The sequence below is a fragment of the Trachinotus anak genome, unplaced genomic scaffold, assembly GCF_046630095.1.
Source record: "Trachinotus anak isolate AG129_WGS33_773 ecotype Australia unplaced genomic scaffold, CSIRO_AGI_Tana_v1 ptg000028l, whole genome shotgun sequence".
NCBI lineage: Eukaryota > Metazoa > Chordata > Actinopteri > Carangiformes > Carangidae > Trachinotus > Trachinotus anak.
Window position 1 is genome coordinate 18,970,376 of NW_027273879.1, and position 24,235 is coordinate 18,994,610.

The 24,235-nt window shown below is 39.6% G+C and overlaps 1 protein-coding gene and 1 long non-coding RNA gene across 3 annotated transcripts; one reads left to right on the top strand and one right to left on the bottom strand.

Moving 5' to 3' along the window:
* Positions 1-6: 6 nt before the first annotated feature.
* c6.2 (complement component 6, duplicate 2) lies at positions 7-23,760 on the bottom strand. Of its 2 annotated transcripts, XM_071465862.1 has the most exons (21): positions 23,287-23,760; positions 22,859-23,031; positions 21,975-22,135; positions 20,353-20,491; positions 13,685-13,816; positions 13,272-13,428; positions 12,017-12,161; positions 11,605-11,746; positions 11,154-11,292; positions 10,520-10,714; positions 9,912-10,155; positions 8,790-8,912; positions 8,512-8,678; positions 8,149-8,374; positions 6,644-6,812; positions 5,770-5,881; positions 4,836-4,968; positions 4,465-4,659; positions 3,687-3,774; positions 3,141-3,385; positions 7-1,495 (listed from the first exon to the last, which is right to left on the bottom strand). In XM_071465862.1, exons 1-21 carry the CDS (start codon positions 23,416-23,418, stop codon positions 1,314-1,316), a joined length of 3,399 nt encoding a protein of 1,132 aa, XP_071321963.1. In that variant the 5' UTR covers positions 23,419-23,760; the 3' UTR covers positions 7-1,313. The 2 variants fall into 2 exon arrangements, with proteins under 2 accessions (XP_071321963.1, XP_071321962.1); XM_071465861.1 differs by lacking the exons at positions 20,353-20,491; positions 21,975-22,135; positions 22,859-23,031; positions 23,287-23,760 and adding an exon at positions 14,544-14,896 and having other exon boundaries at positions 13,685-13,852.
* Positions 19,362-20,727, top strand: LOC139611316 (uncharacterized). Its single transcript, XR_011686294.1, has 2 exons — positions 19,362-19,487; positions 20,375-20,727. It is a non-coding gene; the product is annotated as an uncharacterized lncRNA (long non-coding RNA).
* Positions 23,761-24,235: the final 475 nt, after the last annotated feature.

The window sequence follows — 24,235 nt, forward strand, 5'->3', positions numbered from 1 at the left end:
TTTTGATCCCCCTTATCTACAGGATTGAACATGGCTGTGCTTTCATGAATTTGTGTTAAGCTGTTAATTAGAGGGGCAATCACCGACGGTGAACAGTTTTGAGAGATATATGAAACCCACTTTTGAAAATTTGTGTTGTTGTTTTGTTTTTTTTTACCAATTTGCTCTCAAAACATACTTGGGAATCTGATTATCAAAAATCAGTCAAATTATATTATCTTACTTTGTTGATTTTTGTAATTTTATGGAAAAACAAATATTATATTGGCCCCTAAAATCGAGCCCATCACTCCCTGTAGCGTCCTGGAGCACTTCACTACAGAAATTCTTGTGTTTTCTTTATGTCTATGTGTTTTGGTTTTTGTTGCATTTCTGGATTTGAAGCTTGTTTCCCTTATTTTTTTCCTTCTTGTATGTGCTTTGTCTTCAGGGGACACTGTAAAATATGGTACACCGTGTGCTCCAGATTTTCCACACCAGAGTTACTGTGAATCCATCATACCCAGTACCGTAACACATGTTGTTGTTTTTGGTGCTACAGTGTTGGTCAGACGTCAGATTATCTATCCAGTTTTTATGTTCAGTGTCGCCATACTAACTATAGTGAAAATTCAACAACAATGTACTATTTCATAATATTTTAGCAGCAGGTTACTTCTCCAATGGACACCAAATTTTGTATGCACATAGAATATATATTTTCTATAACAAATTCAGTGCATATTTGCCATTAGGTGGTGGTATGAAACATATGACATCAGGTCTGGTGATCATCAAGCCATACCAAATTTGGTGAAAATTCAATGATGCATTTAAAAAAAAAAGAATTTAACATATAAAATCATTTAGATGCCCTCTTTTCATACAACAGGCTGAGAGAGGACCAGATGGACCGGGGCCCACAGTGTTAGCACATCCTGAAATACCTGTTTAAGCACAGTTTTGTGACGTGGCTTTCCCATCATCCATCATTACGTGTGCTTTTGGTTCTGGCTTGTGTCAGGTGCTTGGGCCTCAGTATACCTCCTTGCCAGTATAGTTTGCCTTTATAAATTTAATGTAAATTTTTAAAGAGTAACATGGTACAAGGTGTACTATATGTCTATAGTGTCAAAATTTGTGGTTCCAGCACCTAGTGCAGTGCAAACTGATACACAGTAGTTTTGTATATTTAACTTTAGTGAAATCATATATATTTTAAACTGTGTAGTTATTGTCAGTTTTTCCAGCAGTGGTGGGACATTATTTTAAACACACCTCTTTTGGTTGAATTCAGAGGTTGATTGTAAAGGCACAGAAAAACCTTAATGGAATCATCTGGATTCACACACACCTTCATTGAGGATCTCTAACTCATAGTGGGCACATTTGAGAGAGGCCATAGAGCAAAGGTCCAGACTGCGAATCCTCTGGTTCCTGGTCAGCTTCACACAGAACATGTTCCCTTGACCTCTGGGGCAGCCCCGAGCAGCTTTACACTCGCACGTCTTAAATGCTGAGGAGAGATGTGAGTTAACGTTAGCAAATCAATTTGATATAGGCCTACTATACTAAAGTCATCAAATATTCAAACCTAATTTTTAACCATAAATATGCCTAATGAAGCTTTGATACTTACATTTGATGAATCAAGAAGTCATGTTGATAAGTTTTGAGTGATTCAAAATAAAACCACCAAACCATGTACTGTTAAACTTCAACATTAATACATGAATTTGAATTAAAATTATTTCTTTTTTTGCCATTATAGTGATGCTAATCTAGCATCTTACTCAAAAGGATAATTGTAGTAACACATGAATATGTTGACTCCTTAGTTTAAGCAGCACAAGTGGCCACAAACACATTTAGCCTTTAATGCTGAAGCGAAAATGTCCAGACTGTATGTTTTAACCATCTACTACAGTTTGAACAGTTACACAGATCAACTTTGACCTGTTGTATTTATGCCACCAAAAAGTTTAGCATTTCCTGTGGAGGATTGTAACAGATAATTAAAGGAATAGTTTGACATTTTGGGAAAACCACTTTTTTACTTTGTTGCCGAGACCAATTCCACTCTCATGTATGTCTGTTAATGTTTTTTGTTTTTTTTTTGTTCATTTGGACATTGGACAAAACCAGGCTAGCTTGTTCCCCACATGATCTTATGTCATATGTCATATTATCTGTTTGCCAGATCACCCACCTTGTGTCTGTGGGCCACAGGACCACACATGTCAACAATAACTTCAGTAAATTAAGACATTTCAGATGCATTTTTATCCATCAGTTTCTTAAAGTAGCCTTTGTTTATGTTCTGACCCGCCATCGAATTAGAAAAAAATTAGCCTGAGGCCAAACTCACTTGATGACCCCTGGCATAGGCTATACGCTCATTTCAAATATCAAACCATTTCTTTAAGGTGTGCTCACTTGAGTTTTCACATGAGTTTGTTAAACTTAAGCTCTATTCAAAATCTGTCTGATCTCAGCAAATAAACCCCTTAACTTTGTTGAATCCACCTATCTGTGTTTCTTTACAAATTCATGTTGTGCTGCAAATTCCATTTCAAGTGGTAGATATCCCAAAGATAAAAATGAAAAGGTAAAATTGATGAAATGATGTAGTGAAAAAATCACCGAGTCATGGGTTTAAATATAAGTTAAAACAGTGCAATATGTACAATGACTCCCTATCACAAAATCGTATTACGAAGCGGAACGACTAGCCCAGAGCTAGCTGGTTAGCATGTTAACTTCAATTGAAGAAAAAATAGTGATAGAAATAGAAGCAAAGCAAGATGGTTGCTTTCCACTGTTGGAGACGGGGCTTGGTGAGTAAAGGAAAGAAGTTTGATACTGAACATGACGTTTATATTCCTCTTCGATTCCTCTAGACGAGTAAGTTATTAGCTGGTAATGCTAACGCTGACAATGTAGCTACAGAAAAAATTTACATATAGCACCTTTAAAGGCAAAATCAGATTTAGCAGTTAAATTGTTTAGCACAGTGTTATCATAACCCAACAGAATGACAGCAAAAGCTAAAAAAGTAAGACCTGGGTAGTAAAAGAAATTAAATAGTACACTTCATTAAAACAAATCAGTGTGGAACTGCTGAAAAGCTCAAGGAAAGAATGCTTTCATGTCAAGCTCACCAGAGCAAGTCTCCCATTCGTAACAGGTGTCAAGATCACAGGGCACCTGCACAGAGCTCTGAGAGGACATTCTGGCTCTGAACTTGGCCCACTCCAGTTTCGCCGGATCAGCCGCATCGCACGCGCCCTCGCCAACATAGAAGAGCGGATCACCATGGCAACGACCAGCATGGAAGGAGCAGAGGGACATCGACACCATGGCACTGACGTTCACGTTCAGGACGCAGAGATTTGCTTGTTGTGAACTACGCGCACACACACACACACACACACACACACACACACACACACACACAGGTCAGTCTGCTGCTGCTAAACAAATGCAATGTATTTCTCTGAGCTTTCACCAATGATATTTCAGAAGTGCTTTTTTTATAAACACTTAAAAAAGCTCATTAAAGCGTAATCTCTGTATGTACTCATATCTGAGTTTATGAAAACCGTTTTCACAACACTGAAAGTGCTTCACATAAGAATACATTTGAAAGAATTAGCCTCATGATCATATAAGAATAAAGTAAGATAAGAGAATTCATAAAAACTTACAGGCAGCTCTCTCGTTGGATGCAGACACATGTAGAGCCCTGTAGTTTCTCTCCTGGACCACACTGACCCCCAGGAACAAATGGTTGCTCTGCATACGGGAATATGAAACGAGATAAATTCTGAGAATATATTCAGTATTTTTCCTTCATACTGAGTATTTTTATATAATCAGCTCATATATACATTTTGATATGTTAGAAAAAGCAAAAAAATGTATTATGGCTGAATTCCATTTAGCTGCTTCTGTTTAAGGGTCCTGTTGCATGCTGGTTTTCTATCCATTTGTTTTTATGTGCAAACCCTTTGCAGAAAAATAGTCAAAGCCTCACAGAAAAGTTTTCATACTTAGCTGAGGGGGAAAGGTTGGTATACTGATAAAAACAACATGCAACAACCTGCAATGGATGCAGACTAAGTTGTTAAATTATGACGTACGTTAAACATGTGACAAGGCAAAAACATCAGATCGAGGAATGAGGAGAGTGTAACCTTCCTCAAACTGACACACGAAACCAACTTAAATGTCATATTTACATCGTTTTCCAGTCTGTTTCTGTTGTTTGAAGGTTGACTTATGCTCTTAAAGGTGAGGTGAAGCTTAAGTCATCTCTTCCGCAATACTTTAACAGCACCTGGCAGGAGAATTAACACCATCCACTATTTCCTTTTACTGATTTTCTGAAGGACTGTTGTGGGCTTCTCTGTTATACATCTGCATTACAGTCATTGGATGCATAAGCTTTTCCTTCTTTCATGTGGGATCATTAATCTACTGTACCGTCAGTGCAGCGTAGGTCAGCAGGTAATGGAGGCTCCCAGGTGAGACTGTTGCCGCATTTGAAAACAGTTTGTGGCTGCGGCATTAGGCCGACCTCTTGACAGTTCAGAACCACTGATTCCCCCACACTGTACTCGTCTTTCTCAGGGAGCAGCGACATCCCATCAGGGATCTCAGGGGGAAGACAGAGCTTTCCTAGAGGTACAGGAGGACAGATGTTAACTTTAAATACACACAGATATCAGGTGCAGAACTATTAATGTTCATCTTAACAGTTTAATGTCATGTCACCATGACTAACCATGACTAAGTTACTCAACACCAAATTAGTCAGATCATTGTTCAGTGGTCTTGTGAGAAAATACACTTACTGATGCATTTTCCATTTGGCTGACTCCAGGTTCCATCAGGAAGACAGTTGATGTACTGAAAACCCTCCAGTTCAAATCCAGTGAAGCACTGGAACTCCTCATCCTCACCAAAGTTATAATACTGCTTTGCTTTCTGTCAGAGGAGGGAATTCATAAAAAAAAGTTAGAAAGGTTCTTAATATAAACCATCCTGGGCAACAGTCTAGTTTCTCTCCTCTCATCATACTCTACTTTTTTACGATCTATGGAGTCTGCAGCAGAACAGCACCTCTGAACAGAGCTGGTGCTCCATGGGTTGGACTTTATTTAACTTTTATTATTATTAAACATCATCTACAAGTAAAAGAGCACTCAGCAAGTCAGGACTGCACGTCTGTTAAGTTGGTGGAGTCACAAAAGACAGAATTAAAAAAAAAAAAAAAAAGTGGTAAAAATTAATGATCTCACGACTTTTAGTATCTAGTATGAGTCAAGCTCCAAAAAACGGAATCCTAGGCAGATAAACAACGAGATAAACATGATGACAGCATTAGACAAATTAATTGTCAGATGGAATATGACAGTTTATTGTGTAAATGCAAATTTAATTTCACATTTTCTGCTATTTCTGTTATTATTTTATTATTATAATAATAATCACTGAAATTTACTCCACTTCTTTACTGCTATTTCATAAATTGTTTATCACACACTGTAATATAGCCTCCATAAAACATAACTGGATGCCAGAACACACACACACACACACACACACAAACACACACATATATATCATGTTTTCGGTGTTCTTACCTTTTCACATATGCTTTTTGATTTTGTTTACTGGCAGTAATGAACTTCCATATTGAAGGACAATATAAGAAATCAATTTTAACTTCTGTGGCTTTCTCATACATTTTAATCACTATTTGCAGGCTGGTGTGTTAGTCTCTACCCTGAGGAAGCTGTTGTCAGGTCGCTGTGGCCTCAGACAGCCCTGCACACCAGGAGGCAGCTCGTCCCTCCAGCCCACAGTGAAGTCGTCATCGTTGTCACAGGTCTCCTGTCTGGGCAAGAAAACATGAACCAGAACATTAGAAATCTAAGTAATACACAAAATAAAACCTAGAAATGTTGTATATTTGAGTTTAAAAGGGTGTAGCAGTAGCAGTGCATTGGTGTAGAAATACTAATGTTGCAGAAATATCTGTAAGTATGTATCAGTGAGTAAAAAAATGTTTTAATTTGATCATCGTGAAGAGTTAAAGGGGCTGTTTGTAAGTTTTCTCTGCCACCAAACATGGTTTCTTCTTTCTGGGAGATGATGGTGGTGTTTGTCGCTTGACAAAAGCTTCAGCCATTGTTGCATTAGACAAGAGGTTATAATACGCCCTCTGAGCAGAGCTACGTCTTCATGGCAGATTGGAAGCTACAGTGAGTTGCTTTTGTAGAGTGATGAGATGGGCCAGGGCTAGCTGTTAGCATGCTAACCTCTGTAGAAGAAAAGACATGATAGAGATCATAGTTAACGTTGGCATTGGTTCCCACCTCTGGAGGCAGCTCTTGGTGAATAAAGGAATGAAGTTTGATGCTGGACTCCCAGCTTTTCCTCTAGACTACTACGTAAACAGCTGTCAATGTAAACATCAGCTATGTAGCAATAGCAAAACTTATATATAGCTCCTTTTAGGTAAAGTGCCTTTCTCCTTGGGGAACGTTAGGTTGTAAAGACATGACACCCGTCTAAAATTGTATCTGCTGGTTTGGTTATATTTCAGTAAATTAACATGGATCAAAAGTTGCTGTTTTAAGTAAACAGTTTGGCCTACTTCTCAAAGATGGAGATGTGACATGGATCCTCCTGTCTGGCAAGACCCTCGCAGGGTCGGCCTCCACTGAGGGGTGCGGGGTTATCACATCGCCTCGTCCGATGTCTTTTCATGGAGTTTCCACAGCGACTCCACGGCCCCCAGCAGCTCCAGTAACCATCCACACTCTCTGTGGAAATGAAACCAAACTACATTTACAGTGTGAACGTAACCATTCCTTTAGTTTTAAAGTCTGAAGACTTGCAAGCAGCTCCTACTGGCTGCACTGTGTTTCACATCCCACAATATGAAAGAGTTGGATGGATTTTTTTATTTTTAGACTATTTCCATCAGTATTGGGACTATAGTTATAAGGTCATTGAAATTAAAAGGTTCCAATAACCGGGGGCCATGTATGGAATCAATACATTTAATAACAATCTGCTCATTAGATTTATTTCTTCTGGACAAGTGCAAGTTCTGGCCTAATGGTGGTCAAGGTCAGGAGGCAACCAAATTTATGAGGATTTGTGGACAAACCAACATTGCCAATTTAGTGCCACGCTGATATCAGGGCTAAAAAATAAACACATGTGAAGGTGGTGATAGTTGCAGTGTACAAATTCATCTACAGAAAAAGTTGGTGTCTATAATTATAAGTGACAGTGTCAATGGTAAACTGGCTTCCATTTCGAAATGCCCACTCTGATTGCAATGAGTAATTACTGGTGGCCTGAGTATCAGAAGAAAAAGTCCCGTTCAGTTTCTGCACAGACAATGTTAGGTGACTGAGGACTGAGAGAAGGCAAAAATCACCTGCTTGTTATTCAGCACAATGTTGTGTCAGTGTGTGTCCAGGAACATGAAATTTAATCTCTTGATTTCATGTAAGTAGACACGATTTGTCCATGTTTTTTGTGACGATAAGCAAGAAATGGAAATGGAGGTAGGTTGGGGTGAATGGTGGGTCCATGACTTTCAGTTTGGTCTGTGGTTAGGTAGAGGCAATAAAAGAATTTGGTTTAGAGTTCATGATTTTGGTTGAATATAAATAAAAAGGTTGTGCCTGAAGTCAGTGTGAACTTTCTCTGTTTTAAAGCAGACCACTACCTTGCCCTAACCTTAGCCAAGTGGTGTGAGTCCCTAGACAACCATTACAAAGTTTAATAATGCTGTAGTCACTAAAATTACATACTGTTCTGTCACAAAAACAATGGAAAATTCCTGTAAATGTACAGTAATCTATTTATATATTTAAAAGTGGGGGTCACAACATGAACCTACAGAATGGTTAAATTATCCAGGAGACTCTTATGTTTCTGTGTAACACTAAGGATATCACTGAAAGTAACACTGGAATTCAGTGTGAGGAAGAAGTACTTTCACAACCAGCAATTCCTCCTACTTCACCAGTCAATACTTATTTTTGTCATCTGTTGTGTTCGTTCATCAACCAAGAACAGTGCTGTCATGACTTAATCACTTGACTACAGAGGATGTTGTGTTCTGCAGCTGTCCCCACGTACCTGATGTGTAGTCAGAAGCCCGTCTCTCACAGTTGGTGCCAAAGGTGCCAGTCTGGCAAACACACTTGCACTCTGTGCCAGAGAGAACAGGCCTGGCGTTGTTGGGACACGGGGCACACTTGCAGGTATCAAATTCTTCCAGGTATTGCCTGAGGGCCTTCCTCAGGTGTCTCCTCTTTGTGACAGCACAGGGGATACCTCGAACCAGATCTATGATAGGCAGCAGCTGGACAAACACACATACATAAACACAGGTTGACTTATATCTTGGATTGTTCCTCTTTTTGAATTTTCTTCAGGGGCCATTTTGATCATCAGATTGAAGATGTTTCTGAAGTTTGGGTAAGGAGATTTAAATTTAACCTTGTATTCAACCACAGCTGGGTTATCAAGAACAGACTTGGCCCAGTTCTTGAAGGCCGTATGGTCCGGAGCAGCGCCCTGCCTCTCCCAGGCCAGAGCCGCTGCCTCTCTGGCTCTTCCACCTCTCACCATAGAGAAAGACTTTTCTGCTGCCTGAATGTACGAGCCTGGACCAAAGACAAGAGACCACAGTGATAATAAGATCGCTGTTCTTTAAACCATGAACAGTAGAGTCAGTAATTAAGATGGTGTGCTTCTTGACAAATTTTTGATGTAACCTCGATATTTCTGAGTCATCCTGTTGTCAGTGCATCTGGTGACGCTGCTGTATTCGGTGTAGAGGATGACGGTCCAGAAGGTCTCATCGTGCAGGCAGCCTTTCACGTGCTCTTCTGTTTCACCTGTCAGACAGCCGGTGTGAGAGTGTGAAGCAACACTGGCACAGAAACAAAGCACCTACCAGTGTTACAGCAATATATGGATGATCTTATAGAGCGGTCATATTTAAATATTACAGTTAATCTACATTTTAAGATCCTATGATCCTATCCTAACATCATTTGACTTAACTACAACTAGAACCAGAACCAAGCTGTTCAGTTTACCCACCAAAAATGTTCTCATAAGATGAACATACTTTTTAAGAACTTGAATTTTCATAGATATTGAACCACTTCTGAGACCTTCATACTCATGTGAAAATGTCCTATTTATATGTGGTTTTAGTCGTGGGCAAACAATTTTTCAATCCAAGTACTATGTCAAAAGCAGTGGCGGTTCTAGTTTGTATGGTGTCCTGGGCGAACCCCCTCCCCCTCCTCGTATCAAATAAATACCAATATAAAGTAACAAGAATAGAAAGGAAATTTCAGCTATGTTCAAATGAAATACAGAATCAAACTACTAGATTACACATTCAAAAGAACCTTATTACACTATTGCATACTTCAAACAAGACACACATTTTAAATTGCACACTTCTCATCTAAAGCCTGACATTTCTTGCTTTCCTTGATGCAAAGTCATCAGTTAGTACCAAAACTATATGCAATCATAAAGACCAAAATAATGTAACACGAATAGAAAGAAAATTGTCACTGTGACGGTTACCCATGTTGTCCATATCTAAATCTGCCATTGGTCAGAAGAAAATGCTGTCTTAATATTTAGGTAGCATTATGAATCAACCACAAACATTCAGAGGGTGTTCAGACTGAAAATAGTCCTCATACTGTGGCTGTGTAGGTGTGGGTCTGAGCAGGTGAAAGAATGAAACGCTAACAAGAAAGACCAGTCTGTGTAATGTACAGAACCCTTTCCACGTCTTTATTTGTCTCTTGGCAGTCACTGCAGCCCAGAGTGTCACTCTTAACTTTGTCCACTAGGCTGTGCTGTTGTACCTGAAGTGTTGAGCTCCTCTCGGTTGTACTGGTACAGCAGGTCATAGTGGCCACCCAGCTTCCCTGAGTGATGGTAATGTGTCCCAAAGCGCTGGAAGATGTCCCTGTAAAGAGCGTAGTTGTACTGAAGAGGAAGAGCGTAAAGGAACTGGAGGAAAGGCTGTGACAGGACGAGATCCCCCGGTTCCCTCACCCTGAATGTGGTCACAGGCAGAACCTGGTGCACCCGAAAAAACTTGGAGTCCTACAGAGGAGGAAAAAAAAAAAAAGGAATTACTTAGAAGAAGAAAAATGAAGAGGACGAGTAGAGCTTTAACCAGCAATGTATGTGTATGTGAACAAACACTTGAACAAACACACCACTTGGAACACTTGACCTTATGTGTGTATGTCTGTGTGTGTGTACCTATATCATTCTGGGGACCATGCTTGAGACCTTCACAGTGAGGAGCATTTTTTTTAATGGGCACAATGTGTCTGGTCCTCATTTTTTTATATGAGGACGAGGGTTAGGGGATCAGGGAATGCATTATGTGAATAAATATCCTTATTACACTACACATATTACTATAAATACGTGTGTGCATACTGTTGTTGGAGTCACTAACCGTTTTCTTTGAAGCTTCAAAAGCGTCCCTGTAAGAGGTCTTACGATTGCTAGAACTCCCACTGAAGAAAAATATTGGGAAGAAAAAGTTGTCTCGATCTGTTTTGGAACTTCCAGATGAACTTGATGTCTTCATATTGATTGGCTCTGTGTGTAGTTGCTGGGGGTCAGTGCTGAAGTCCTCTACCACTCCAACCTGAACAACCACAACTATATGTGTAAAACAAGGTGTACAACAGTAACAACAAAACAAAACTGTACTTTTCCTTAAGTGTTTGTCTGTGGAGGTGAAGCCAAAGCTTTAGATGGAATTCTCTGCAAACCGCTGATAAACATTTTTCAAATTATTATATTAAAACTTCTGCATGAGGATAAAATCTCCGACCATAGCTGCACTTAGTGGTAGACTCAAAAAGACACTATTGCACACAGCAATGCCAACAATGATTCTCTTGTGACACTTTTCACTGGCATAATTTTTCTACAAACAAAAATGTATATCATTAAAATTATTATAATTCATTCATTCAGCCTGATATCATTTCCACAATAGTTGAGTTTTGTTTAGGAGTTGGGTTATTTTGCTCTGTTGGTCGAGGTGCTTTACAATCAAGTATTCAAAATAGTGATACCACCTTAATGTCAAAGCTCTCAAAGTTGTGAGGGACTCGATGGTAGAGAAGTGTTTTTGGAGGCCTCCTTTTATTACAGTTTCCCCCCATAAACATGTTGTCCAGTACCGCTCCCCTCTGCTCCTCTGCTAAAGCATCAAACCTGCAAACACAAATCAAGGAAAATTTAAATCCATTGCTGAACAAATACATGGACAGGCTGATTGTCTTATATTGGATTATCACTGATATGCAAAAAGACATTGCACAACAAGTGAACTACAGCAATAAATGTTTTGTTAGCACCATTGTTTTTGTTTTTATTTACATTTTTTTTAAATTTGATATTATTGTTACTGTCAACTAGCTAGTAGTTATTCGTAAGTTTTATGACCATGGCTGGGAGGAATGTGAGCCAATTCACATTCAAACTAAAGCTGTAAACTAAGCAGTGACCTTATGACTATTAGCTTACCCATTGCCCACCAGGTCAGCCCCAGGGGCCACTCTCGTCTCTGTTGGACACACAATTTTGGGGTTGACGCAGTCCCTCTCATCAGAGTTATCTCCACAGTCGTTCTGTCTGTTGCATGTTAGCGTTGAATTGATGCAGCGGCCTGCAGCAGAAAGAATGTTTTTAGATATGTGTGTGTGTGTAGGTGGGTGAGTGGGTGTTGGGACAGCAGCTTAGAGATTAAAAAGATGTTGGCCCTCGAAAAGACATAATTATAAGTTATGGTTATAAAGAATTTAAATACATAATTTTTAACTATTACAACATCATATTTAGAGGATTATGAATGTGTGACACCTTTCTGTTTATCCTATAACACATCAGTTAAAAGAAAAGAAAAGAAAAAGAAAAAAGAAAGAAAAGTACTTCTTACCATTATCACACTTGAAGTCGTCTCTGCAGTCGATGGATGGTAACTTGCACTCTGTGGAAGGGAAACATGGCCTCTCCTCTGTCAGTTCCACGCTGCAGTCTGACCCACCGAATTGGGCCGGCCTCTGGACAGACCGGGTTCTAAACTATGGTAATAGCATGACAGGGAGACAGTGCAATTTAAAAACTGACTGAAATCTGTCAGTGACTTTGACTTCATCAATGGGCTCTTGAAAGAAGTTACCACAGAAACTGCTGAAATAGAGAAAAACAACTGCATATGCCATGAACTGGACAGATGGTGAAAGCAAAGCAACCTGCAAGTGCAACACATTCATGGAAACTTCTGAACTTTCTGATTGTTTGTTCGACTGCTGAGTGAGGTAAAAGTTTACATAAGATTCCATGATTCTTTAAAAAAAAAATCTTCTTCATTTGTTCTATCAAAAAATGACTGACAGACACATGTCTTGTTGGCTGACAGGAGAGTGACCGGACGTGGTGTTCTGCTGCTCTGGTCTATCCACCTCAAGGGTTGATGTGTCATTCATTCAGACAATTGTAAAGGATGGTTATCGAGTTACCGTAGCCTCTCTGTCAGCTCCAACCGGTCTCTCAACTCTGACACCAACAATCATGCTACGGTCAAAGTCACTGAGATCACATTTTTTCTCCGTTCTGATGTTTGATGTGAACAATAACTGACCTCTATATGCAGGATTTTATGCACTGCTGCCACATGAGTGGCTCAAGGGATAAGTGCAAGTGTTCCTAAGAAAGTGCTTAATAGGTGTATACTAATAGTGCTTTTATACTAACAGGATATTCTGTAATAAATGCACAGATGAGGCTCAGTAAAACTGACCATGACCATGACTGATCAGTTAAACCACCAAGCTATGGATTAGGCTCCATTCACACTGAATGAAGACAATGATATATGATTGAAAGCTATGAAATGAAGAAAGTAGACCTTTGAGCTCAGATCATTTTGTCACAAGATTGGAGCCTGAAGCTTTCTCAGCTCCATTTGCAAATTATATTGATCATTTCCAGCTGCAGCCTCACCATTTTCTTTTGTGCATTGCACTGTGGGACAGTAGCATCAATCAGCAGGTGACTGCTGATGATTGAGTATACTTAACTTTGTTGCTTTTCTGGTCTGAACATGCAGAGCCCTCAGAGAATTAGTCTGGAGCACAGAACTGAGACACTCAGAGGGAATATGTCAGCATTTTTTGCATTGAGTTTCTTGCCTGTTTCTTGGCACAGGGTGAGCAGTCAGACCAAGGCCCAAACTCTGTCAGCACGCAGTTGATTGGACACCTCTGCTCATTACAGGCTCTAATGTCGTATTTGTTGCACAACTGAGAGCAGCTGCTCTTCCAGTAATAGTCATCAAACTGAAAGTTCCTGTAAAAAAAAGTATGAAAAACCATTTTACACAGAGAAGCTGTGGGCAACATCTGTAGAAGTTTTGTTTTTCATAACAATAACTGAAAACAACAGGTAAAATCATTCTTGATTAAAGAATAAGTATGAATTCAAAAGACACCTAATTTTGGCCTCAAGATCCAACTTGTCTGTTCTGTGTGTCTGTTCTGTGTGTCTGTTCTGAGTGTCTCACCTGTGTCTGCACTGTGTCTACTGCATCTGTGCTGTGTCTCACCTCTGTCTCTGCTGCGTGCCGTGGTTACAGGTCGCGGTGCAGGCGGACCAGGAACTCCAGGTGTATCGCTCACAGAAACAGGCCAGACCTGCTGATATGCAGCTGAGGAGCTGCAGCACCAGGACCAACCGGCTGGAAGGAGCCATCAGGAGAGTCCAGACTGGTTTTCTGAAAATAATTTGATGACCAGACCAGGATCAACAACCATTGTAAACTTTTGTAATCAGAACAGTTGGTTATTTATTTGACTGTTAATTTTCTTTTTTGTTTGTTTGTTTAATTTTTTTATTAGATTTTTTATTGCACTGATAATTTATTTATTTTGATAAAAACTATTAAATATCAGCATTACTAACAGGATGAAATTAAACAATACTGTTTCCCACAGAGGAACATCCTGACAAATCTTCCTCAACATGTCAACATATTGATCAGACCCTGAAGACATTAACCTAAACCCACAACTACCATCTACTGTACTGCACTGTACTGTACTGTAGTCCAGCATACTGCAGAATTTTAGTGCCATGCAGCTTTTAGTATCAGCCATCTCCCCATCGAAACATTTAGTTCTTGAACATATCGACCTGACAGATATTTTTCATTTGCACTAAATGATGTTTGTCATTGGCATGAGATATTTACCTTTTAGGCAAGGTAAGTTTTTGGTTTCACACATTTCACAAACAGGGTGAATTAAAAGTTTTATGTGTTTACATAAGGCATTAAAGACACTGAATAAAATAATAATAATAAAGTAAATAAAATAGCACAAAGCAACTGTAGTTTTGAATTTGTGCAACTTGTAATTTTCTAAAGTCAAGTTAATATTAAGAAAAAGAAGTTAAATCTGACTCACCACATATAGCAATGTCCTCTTCAGCAGATACTGGAGCATATAACTTAGCAGCCCCTGCGTTTGGCTGTATATCTCTGCAGTCGAGAGTCTTCGCAGTAAGTTGACAATGCACTGCAGGCAGAGTGGAATCTGACTCTTGAGGTTTGAGTCTGAACTGACAGCAGGAATATAAAACCTCCCTCACTGACATCTCAGGGGCATCCAGTCAGTTTTGGACTTGCATTGCCCAGTCTGCATCCAAAAAAATCTCAAAATAAAAACTACTTTTTCCTAATAATAACAGTAATTAGAGCACATAGTAATAAATTAACTTCTTACATAACCCTCTTGTCCCTCAATGTTACGGGAAGTAAAGAGCTTGGGAGTTTCCCAGCTCCAGAGACATAAACCAGATGTTGAGTGTCAGAGACTTGACAGCTAGAGATACTGAGGGGAGGGGGGGGGACCTTTCCACTACTTCTGTAGTTGTCCAAGTATTTGTACAATCTGGTACTAAACACAATAAACACATTGTTCTGGTCCATGTTGTAAAAAGCCCATGAGTGATCTTCAGCCTAACTGGAGCAATGGCAAAACTGTAACTGACACTAAAATGTATAGGTAAAAAGTTTAAAGGCTGTGGTCTACAGGAGCATTTTTACTTTTATTGGGCTATATCTAGTGTATAAAATAGTAATAATTAGTTGGATGTCTTATTGCTTAATAAATCTCTTCTTTTCAAGACTTGGGGATAAAGTGTTAACAAAATAGGCCCCAAAGTTTTCTATGATTGAAAACAGAAGTCTAGATAGTTGGAAAAACCATCTGACGAAAAACATATTCAACAAGGGAGAAGACGAGAATTTAGTTACTATCAAGTTTAGACATAAATTTAATTCCCAAGAAATTTTTTTTTTTTTTTTTGTAAAATTGCAGGAAATTAGGAAATGCTCTTATTCACCTTCTTTCCAAGAAAACTGATTTTCATTCTTATGTGCAACTGGAGTTAGGACATGGTTAGCGTAGCTTAGCATACAGATTTTAAGCAGGGTGAAACAACTGGCCTGGTTCAGTCCAAAGTTCAAAAATAAACATACATCAACACCTCTACTACATAACATGTTGTCTGTTATTAATTTAATTCATACAAGAAAAGACTTATAAAAACAATAATATGTAGTTTTGGAGGGAGTTTTGTGATAGAACCATTTCTCAGTTAACAACAGCCATGTGCAGTGACTGTGTCAGACACGGTCTCTACAGTCTTGTCAGACAATGTGAGGTTGCCAGGTTTGGTAGCATCATGGAAGTACTTAAGCCAAAACCTAGACTACTGACTACCTGGCAACCTGCACTGCAGCTGGAGATGCTGCACAGAAGTACTGGGTGGATGGATACAAATAATAGTTCAAACAGGTCACTCCCTGTAAAACGACACTGTTGTTTTACGTTGTCTTTTCATGTATGGGTTAAACAACCGAGAGATTTTAATTTGTAAGCTTTAGAAGTACTGGTAGGCAAATTTTTATGCCTCTGCACCGGCAATAGCCAGAGCCGGAGCCATACTGTTTTCAGGTCATTCGTCCGTCCATCCGTATGTATGTACATCCATCCCATTCTAGTGGACATGATATCTCAGTAAAGCCTTGACATTACTTCTTCGAATTTGGCACAAATGTTGACTTGGACTCAAAGATTAATTGATTAGATTTTGGTGATCAGAGGTTAGAGATCAAGGTCACACTGACCTCACAAAATGTGGTTTTGACCTTGTGAACATCATATCTCAGTATTACCTTGAGGGAATTTCTTAAAATTTGGTACAAACATTCACTTGGACTCAATGATGAAATGATTAGATTTTGGTGGTCAAAGGTCAGGGGTCAAGGTAAGTGTGACCTAACAAAACACTTTTTAGCCATTATTCAAGACTTCACACGGTAATTATGACAAAATTTCAAATGGTTATTATTTTATATGACTCTTGATAAACAGGGATGTAACCTGAAACTAGTCTGAGTCGCGGAGGCATACAACTATGAGGTGGTAATTCTGGTTTCACTTTGGACAATGTCAGCCCAGTTGTTTCCCTGTGCTTCCCATTTTATTCTAAACTAGGCTAACCATGACCATTCTGACCCCAGCTCTGTGCTAAACTCACAGACACGAGACTGATTTTGATCTTCTCATCTTGTGGTGAAAGAAAGCAAATAATCTAATTTCAAAAAGTTTGAGCTATTCATTTAAGTGAAAGACAACACACAATGAAATATCATCTTATTTGTATATAAAACTTTATTCACATTATAAAATGTCCTAAGCTGTACATACTAGTTATAGCTGTGGATTTTCTACACTGCAGGACACACTAACTACACATGGCCTAGTCATATACATGCCAAAACAAACAATTTAGCAATTTAGACATCACCACATTGGATTACATTAATGAAAAAAAAATCTTCACAAACACGAATTTACAAATTACATTGCACTTACATTCAATGGGAAAATGGCTCTAGTAGAATGATTCAGATGAAGAGAACCTCTGTGAGTGGATTTCAGTTTTTTTCTTCAATTGTGCTGTTTCTGTATGTGGAACATCTGCAAAGCCCTTGTGATGGAAAAACTCAAGCTGAAAGTTAAACCTGTTCTTTTTCAGGGAAGACTGCTAATGATGAGCACAACAGTACTCAAGACTTGGAGCCTTGTTGGTTTCCCCTGGAGGCTGCAAAGACTAGTTACACCCCCCAAAATACTGAACAAGCAACACAGTGATGATTTAGCTGCACAAGGTATTAGAGTGAATGTTAATGCTAGAAATGTAAAACCTTGCCCTGAAGGTGGTGCTCCAGGAAAGGTCAAATCAGAAGGGTTCATCAACTGGGGAGCAGGCCTGGAATCAATAAGTGTAATAATTTTTTTAATTGTGATATGCTCTGGGTAAAAATGGAAGTTTGTGGCTGCTGATGATACTGAGGTCAGTGCAGTGAGTATTCATCCTCTGGGGACCATGAATACAGTATACACAAGAAATTCCATGAAAATATCACATGAGCAATAGTTTTTAAGGATCCTTTCTATGCACTACTACAGTTTAGACATGTTGCTGCAGAAAAGATCTGAGGTCACGAAAACCATTAGAAATAATCATCTGTCCCAACTAAATCTGTCCAGTACTTTAGTGAGAACTAAATTACTCAACAAACTAAATGACCAACATCATCGTGCGTCACTGACACTGTTGGTGGCAAAAACAAGGAGGCTGATGACCTCTAAAAGTTACACTTTTTGGCAAAGCTTTGAAACTTTTTCTCATCTGGCATACAGTTTATTTTACATACGTACTTTTTTCTACAGAGAAACGTAGGAGCCAGTTATGTGTATGCACCATAATGCTGTAGATGAACTGCTTTGTCTACACACAGGTAAGCAGAGACGCACCTGGCAGGTGCTTCTACTGAATGATGCTCAAAAGAAATACATTAGAGAGTTGTTCAGACTAAAACATCTCACACTGTAAGACATTCAGACATGAAGGTGCGACACAAGTACAGTGAGACACCTCAAAACTAAAAATGCCTGTGCATAGCCTGGATATATACATTTATTACCTTTAATTATATAAAATAGCATAAAACAGAAAGATTAGAAGGGAAGTGACAGTATGTGTAAGATAAAAAAAGAAAATTAATGCAAAAATGCCTGACATTAAAAAACACCCCGACACTAAACAAGGTTCCACAAGGGCCTGAAACTGAAACCCTGTATATTTAAGATTTGGCTGTACCCAAATGGTACTGCCAAATTTGATGCCCATAGTTAGTATTGTAATTTTCCTTCATCTCATTGATTAATGACTCTTAGCACACCAGGCTAATATGACGCACTGGCTACACTATGTCCTTCTTTTTGGGGGACTGTGGATGTACTTTTGAATTAAAGCAAAAACTTTCATAAACAAAACCTTCCAAACGAGTCACGTTGCAGAACTCAAGAACAAAATAACCGACCAGCAAAAGAAGTAAATATCTAAATGAGAAAGATATGTGGAATATAACAAGATAATAGATACTACAAGATTACAGTTTGAGAAAAACTGGGAAAAATATTGTAAATAAATGAAGATAAATTGAGATACGATTGACGAATCTCTTAATAAATATAAACATATCACAAAAATAAACTTAAGAGAACTCAAATGAACGTCCAGTCGTGTGTGTGTTGACTGTAGTGCTGCTGTTAGACTCTCAGCCTGACACCATGCAGCAAAGTCCAGGGAAGCGTCTCTTCCTCTGTCTAATCAGTGGGTGTGGAGTCAGATTCAACAAGCTGCTGTCATCTGGAACAAACAATAATGTCATCATGTCATCCTGTTACGTGCTTCCACCACAACACAAACGCTGATTTTCTCTTATCAGGATGAGGCTATGGCCGCAGCAGCTGATTGGCTTAATTTAGCATCTTAGCCTAAGGATTGGAAATGAGGACACAGACTTTGTCAAACACAGGCTCTGTCTGAAGGTAAAAGAATCCACGTACAAGCACCTCTAAAACAAATCAACACGTTATAGCTCATCTGCTTATTCCATGAAATAAACATTTCATTTCATATTTTTGAATGGATTTAAAGGTGCTGCTACATAGCCAACATTAGCATTAACAGCTGTTTACTCACCAGTCTAGAAGAAATGTTGGGAGTTCAGCATCAAACTTCATTCATTTACTTGCCAAGAGAACAGCAGTGGAAAGCAGCGCCAATGTTAACTCTAGTTTTGCTTCTGTTTCTATCTCTTGTTTTCTTCTGCTGGAGTTAGCATGCTAGGCAGCTAGCCTCGGTCTGGCCAGACCATCTGGTCACTTTCCGACATCGAGACAACGTAGCATCCAGTCTGCTCGTAAGCAGTAGCTCTGCACAGGGGAAGTATGATAACTTCTTGTATTGTAACAGCCACAAAGCTCTTGGTGAGTAAACAGCTATTAATGCTAACGCAGGCTATGTAGCAATAGCAAAACGTACAAGAAGCTACTTAAAAATGAGATATGATCATTTGTGAGCAGATTTTGGACAGTGACAGGCTAGCTGTTTGCCCACTTCCAGATTGTATGTTAAGCTAAGCTAACAGGCTTTATTTTAATATTTAGCATATAGAGATTAGAGTCTCTGTCTTTTCATTTAATTGCCAGCTGGTTAGCGAATAAGAACAATTTCTATTATAGCAATAAACTATTACTTTAATAATTTTAGAGGTACGATCATAGAGTTTTTTTGCAATAAAAAAGCCCAGATTAACATCTGAAAAATGAGCATGATTTTGCAGTAATCATCTCACAACCATTTAGATTCATCACATGACTGCTTGGGTGGGGGTGGGGGATGGGGGGGTCTTGACTACCATGTTGGGAACCACTATGCTAGCTCTCAGATTATTTGTTTCTAATATACAATGATTATATTTCTGCCAGTGAAATTTGAACAACCACAGCTAACTCGAGTTTGTCTGGCATCAGATGTTGTTGAGCTCAATCATGATCTTCAATCTTCCAGAAGAATTTGCACTGTCACATTAATGATATTGTGAATTTCATCTATCACAAACATTACATACCCTGGTTTTTCAGTGGCAATGGCATCGTGTCCCTGAGTTTGCTGAGTAAGTTTCTCATCTCTCGCATATCTCTGTAAAGACAAAGAAACAATGTATGAGCACATAGATATCTGCAGCTTGGGTGGTTTACTCATGAGTTCACAACACTAGAAAAAGTACAGTTTAAGTTCTGTTCAAGACAGCGTAAGAATGAATTTTAAAAGCAGGGTCAGTCACCTTACCTCTCTATGTTTTCAATATCAGTTCCCACCAACCACTGCTCCTGAGGGAAGTCTATGGGAGATGAGGATCGGTCTTCCAGGATGGGAACATCGGAGCTTTCATCCATCCTGAAGTCCACCCTCGGCTCCGAGTCCGTTCCTTCAGGAACAAACAGAGACACCGTCAACACAGATGACTTAAACACTACAAACAACCACATCTATAAAGCTAAAGAAGTTCTGGTGCAATTTAAATGGTCATCATCATCTACATTGTGTCAGTTCAGTCTCTTTAGTTTGCTCATTTAGGAATTAAACTCTTTAAAAGGTGAATGATTTTTAAAATGTAAAATATAGGAGAGAGTGTATTTTGGGAATGTTCACTTAAAATTAAAACCATCCCATCACAAATATATAAGTACAATATAAGTTTTCAACTTCATTAACAAATGTAACAGAAAATGTTCTCTTCTCTCCATTGAATGAAATTTTATAAAAAATGATAAAAAAATATAATGAAAAAGAATCCCAGCCCCTGTGTAAATGTTGGCCACAGTAACAGCTCTCTGCTGCCCTCTGCTGTCTCCACAGTGTGTGGTTTACTCTGACTGATCTCTTCAGATATGAGTGGGGGTTTTATAATGCCTTTTAACTATATCCTTTCACTTTTATGGACAGGAGGGTAATATGTTCCTGTTTTTGGCTTGATCTACTTGCATCTTTGTTTTTTATTGTTATATTATTTTATTTTATTTTACTTCATTATTTATTTTAAAGTTTTACCTTTATTTATTTCTATATACGTTATTGCTTTTATGTCCTTCATGCTTGTTAATGTTCATTATCATCAGTGATCTGTGGAAGTGTGCGTCTGAAATGAGGTAAATACTGTTTGTTTTGAATACTTTAGACTGGATTTCAAGCAGAAAAATAGTAGGTGAAATAGACCTGAAAAGCATTAGGAAATGCACTTTTAAGTTATTTATTTACCTACGATATCTTAAAATACATTAGAAATGTTTGTCATGTGTAATGTTAAAATATTTGAAATGCACATGTTTTTTAATATATGAAAGGATACATGCAAACTTCTTGGCTGGAGTTAACAGGACTGCAGCATGTTTTTATTTGCATTTTCATTAATGCTATTCCCCCCACAGACTCATAGGAGAGCAGCAGTGGAGAAAACTGCACAGCCTTTTGGCTTTGAAATGACTTGCACAAGAATTTCAAGTCGTAAAATCTTTTGTTAAATGTGTTTTTACAACCAGGCCTTTACACTGATTTATTACTTATTTTATTAATGCTCCATTTGCCTGTTTTAAATATAAATTTAATGAATGATTATCTAACTATGGGCCATTTGGACTTGTCATAGAATAATTACAGATGTTACTTATAAGATTAAAAATGGTTCTGTTCTCTTCAGGTTTCCCACTACGCTGTGACAGTGTGACAGCGTGAACAACACCATGACCCCGATAGTGAAACAGCTAAATGGATTTCAATCAATAACATTATTCATTTAAATATTTACACCTGTGACTTTCCTACTGTGACATGTTATACTTTTAAAAAATCATGACTATCTGCCCAGGGTGATCAATTATTTTGAAATTGGTATTGACATGACTTTTCATTACTCTTGTGGCACAACGACAATGTGGTGGTACTTTTTCTGTGTAGCTGCAGCACCCCCAGCAGGCACATGGATTTGAGCATCTCTGTTATGAACATCTCCAGGCAGCATTGCAGCTGGATGAAGAGCCGACAGATCTCAGGGTGGATCTCTCCGTCCTCTGGACTGCAGCACGAAGAGGAGGGGTGAGAGAGAGGAAGAAGACAGAGGGAAAAAGGAAAACAGAGAGAAGGAGATTTAAAAAAATCAGATAGAGAAGGGGAATGTGTGTTTCATGCACGCTCCAGATTTCGCTTTTTAATCATATTTTTCCAGTAGTTTTCATTACTGATGAGCAGAATTAACTTGCAGACACTTGAAGCTTCACAAACCCATCACAGTGGACCTGATGCCTGCCTTTGTCATGGGGTTGTCAGTAATAGCTTGATGTTCACTTTACCAAATTACTTTTGTTTTAGCCACTGCAAATTGATTTTTAAACCAGTGTTTCCCATATAAAAAAACAATTCCCTGCATTTATTGCTCCTACCAGTCCATGACTGTTTCATCTGTGCCAATTCTAACTTTTTGTTTGGTTTTAGTCAGATTTTTACCTTACATACTATCCCACCTTATCTTTACCTTGTCTCATTATTTTGAATATCAATGTGTTTTCTCTTTTGCAATCTGTTGTTTTACAGTCAATCTATGTGTAACTTTGCATAGAAAAGTGCCACACAGCCTAATTAAGATGTATTATTTTTATAATAGTTTTAAAGTCAAAGGTTGAAAATTTTTCTGAGCTACTAGAGGAGAAAATGAAATTGCCCTGAAATGTGTAATCAACACTGATGGGGCCCAAACCTATTCTTCCTTTTGTCTGACAGTCACACTGTGGTTCCCTCTTACCCTGAAACAGAGATGACAGCGAGGTCCTGGTGCGCTGCCCGGGCCATGGAGCATCCTTTGGACCGTGTGTGGTGCATCTGAGCCCGCAGAGACGGACAGTCGGCTGAGATCTCCCCGATGGATATGACCTGCTCCCGGTACAGCGCTACCAAGGTGTTGAATTCCTGGACAGTCTGGAGAAAAACAAACCGTCAACAAGGACTATGCTGGCTCAGCCTGAGCGCGCCGTGGCAGCCTGTTAATGCCCCTTCAAATGCAGGGAGGACCAGTGTCCTTTATACGATCCTCATCTCTTGTTTTGTCCCCTTTGCGCCACTGCTGCATGATAACAATCTGGCGGACACAAGCGCCTGTCCCTTGGTGCAGAGCGCCGCTAAAAACACGGAGCTTTTATCAACCATCGGTTGTCGGTGTTTCAGTGTACTCACCATCCTGCTGCCGTCCACGGCGCCCTCCGTGCTCTCCCTGCGCTCCGGCTCCGTCGGCGCGCCTCTACCGACGGGGAAGATGCTCCCTGCAGATCTTGGGCGCTTTTTCCGCCCGTACGGTGCAGAACACATTCATGCACACCCACCACCGGAGCCCGGCCAGACGCAGACAGACAGAGAGGGAGAGAGACGGATACCCTCTCTTTTCTGATAGCTGCTGTGTCCTTTACAGAGAAGAAAACGACCCGCTCAGCCGCCGCAGGGTCGAGGATTGGTTTTTTTTTTTTTTTTTTTTTTTTTGGATAACGTCTAAAGCCCACCGCAGGCGTGCGTGGTTATTCCCCGGAGCAGGAGCGTGTATCGGGCCGGACGGAGCCCCAGCAGCTCCCTCTGCATCCCAGCCGAGAGCAGAGTCACCTTCAGCCCCTCCTGAAGGCCGAGAGGGAGGCTCCGTCTTCCGCCGCGCGTTCACGTGTGAGGAGGCTTCAGAGGGAGCCAACAGCAGAGCAAGTCGTCACCCCCCGACTCGGTTAACTGTTTGAGAGCCCCGGTGGCCCAGGGAGAGCCGCCGCCAGGCTGCCCGCTGACACTTCAGTGCATGTGGAGGCTGCTGCTGAAACCTTGAAGATGTATAGATATATATCTATATATTTTATGCCTGTTTGTATCTCATTGCTCTGCTGCAGATGTGAACAGATTCAGCGACAGTGGTTTCACTCGTGTGATTGAGAGTGCGCTTGTTTAAACCTTTGTCCAAAGTTGCGTTTATTCTTTTGACCACAAGGGGGGGGGGGGGGGGGATTCAAAAAAACAAGCTGACGAGCAGCCACTCAGGCATATTCAGCCCATTAAATTGATGTTTTCAGTATTTTCCAGCTCTTGGCCCAAGTGAAAAGTGTTGGTGGGTCACATCCGTAGCAACACAGAGGACAGATGCTGTGTTTCCAGA

What these genes read in the sequence shown, in the direction of transcription:
- c6.2 (XM_071465862.1), bottom strand. Translation starts at nt 23,418, where the DNA reads ATGTGTTCTGCACCGTACGGGCGGAAAAAGCGCCCAAGATCTGCAGGG. An exon ending in GCTGTCATCTCTGTTTCAGG is followed by an intron (nt 22,136 to 22,858) that starts GTAAGAGGGAAC and finishes TTCGTGCTGCAG; the next exon opens with TCCAGAGGACGGAGAGATCC. An exon ending in TTGAGAGCTTTGACATTAAG is followed by an intron (nt 10,715 to 11,153) that starts GTGGTATCACTA and finishes GTGGTTGTTCAG; the next exon opens with GTTGGAGTGGTAGAGGACTT.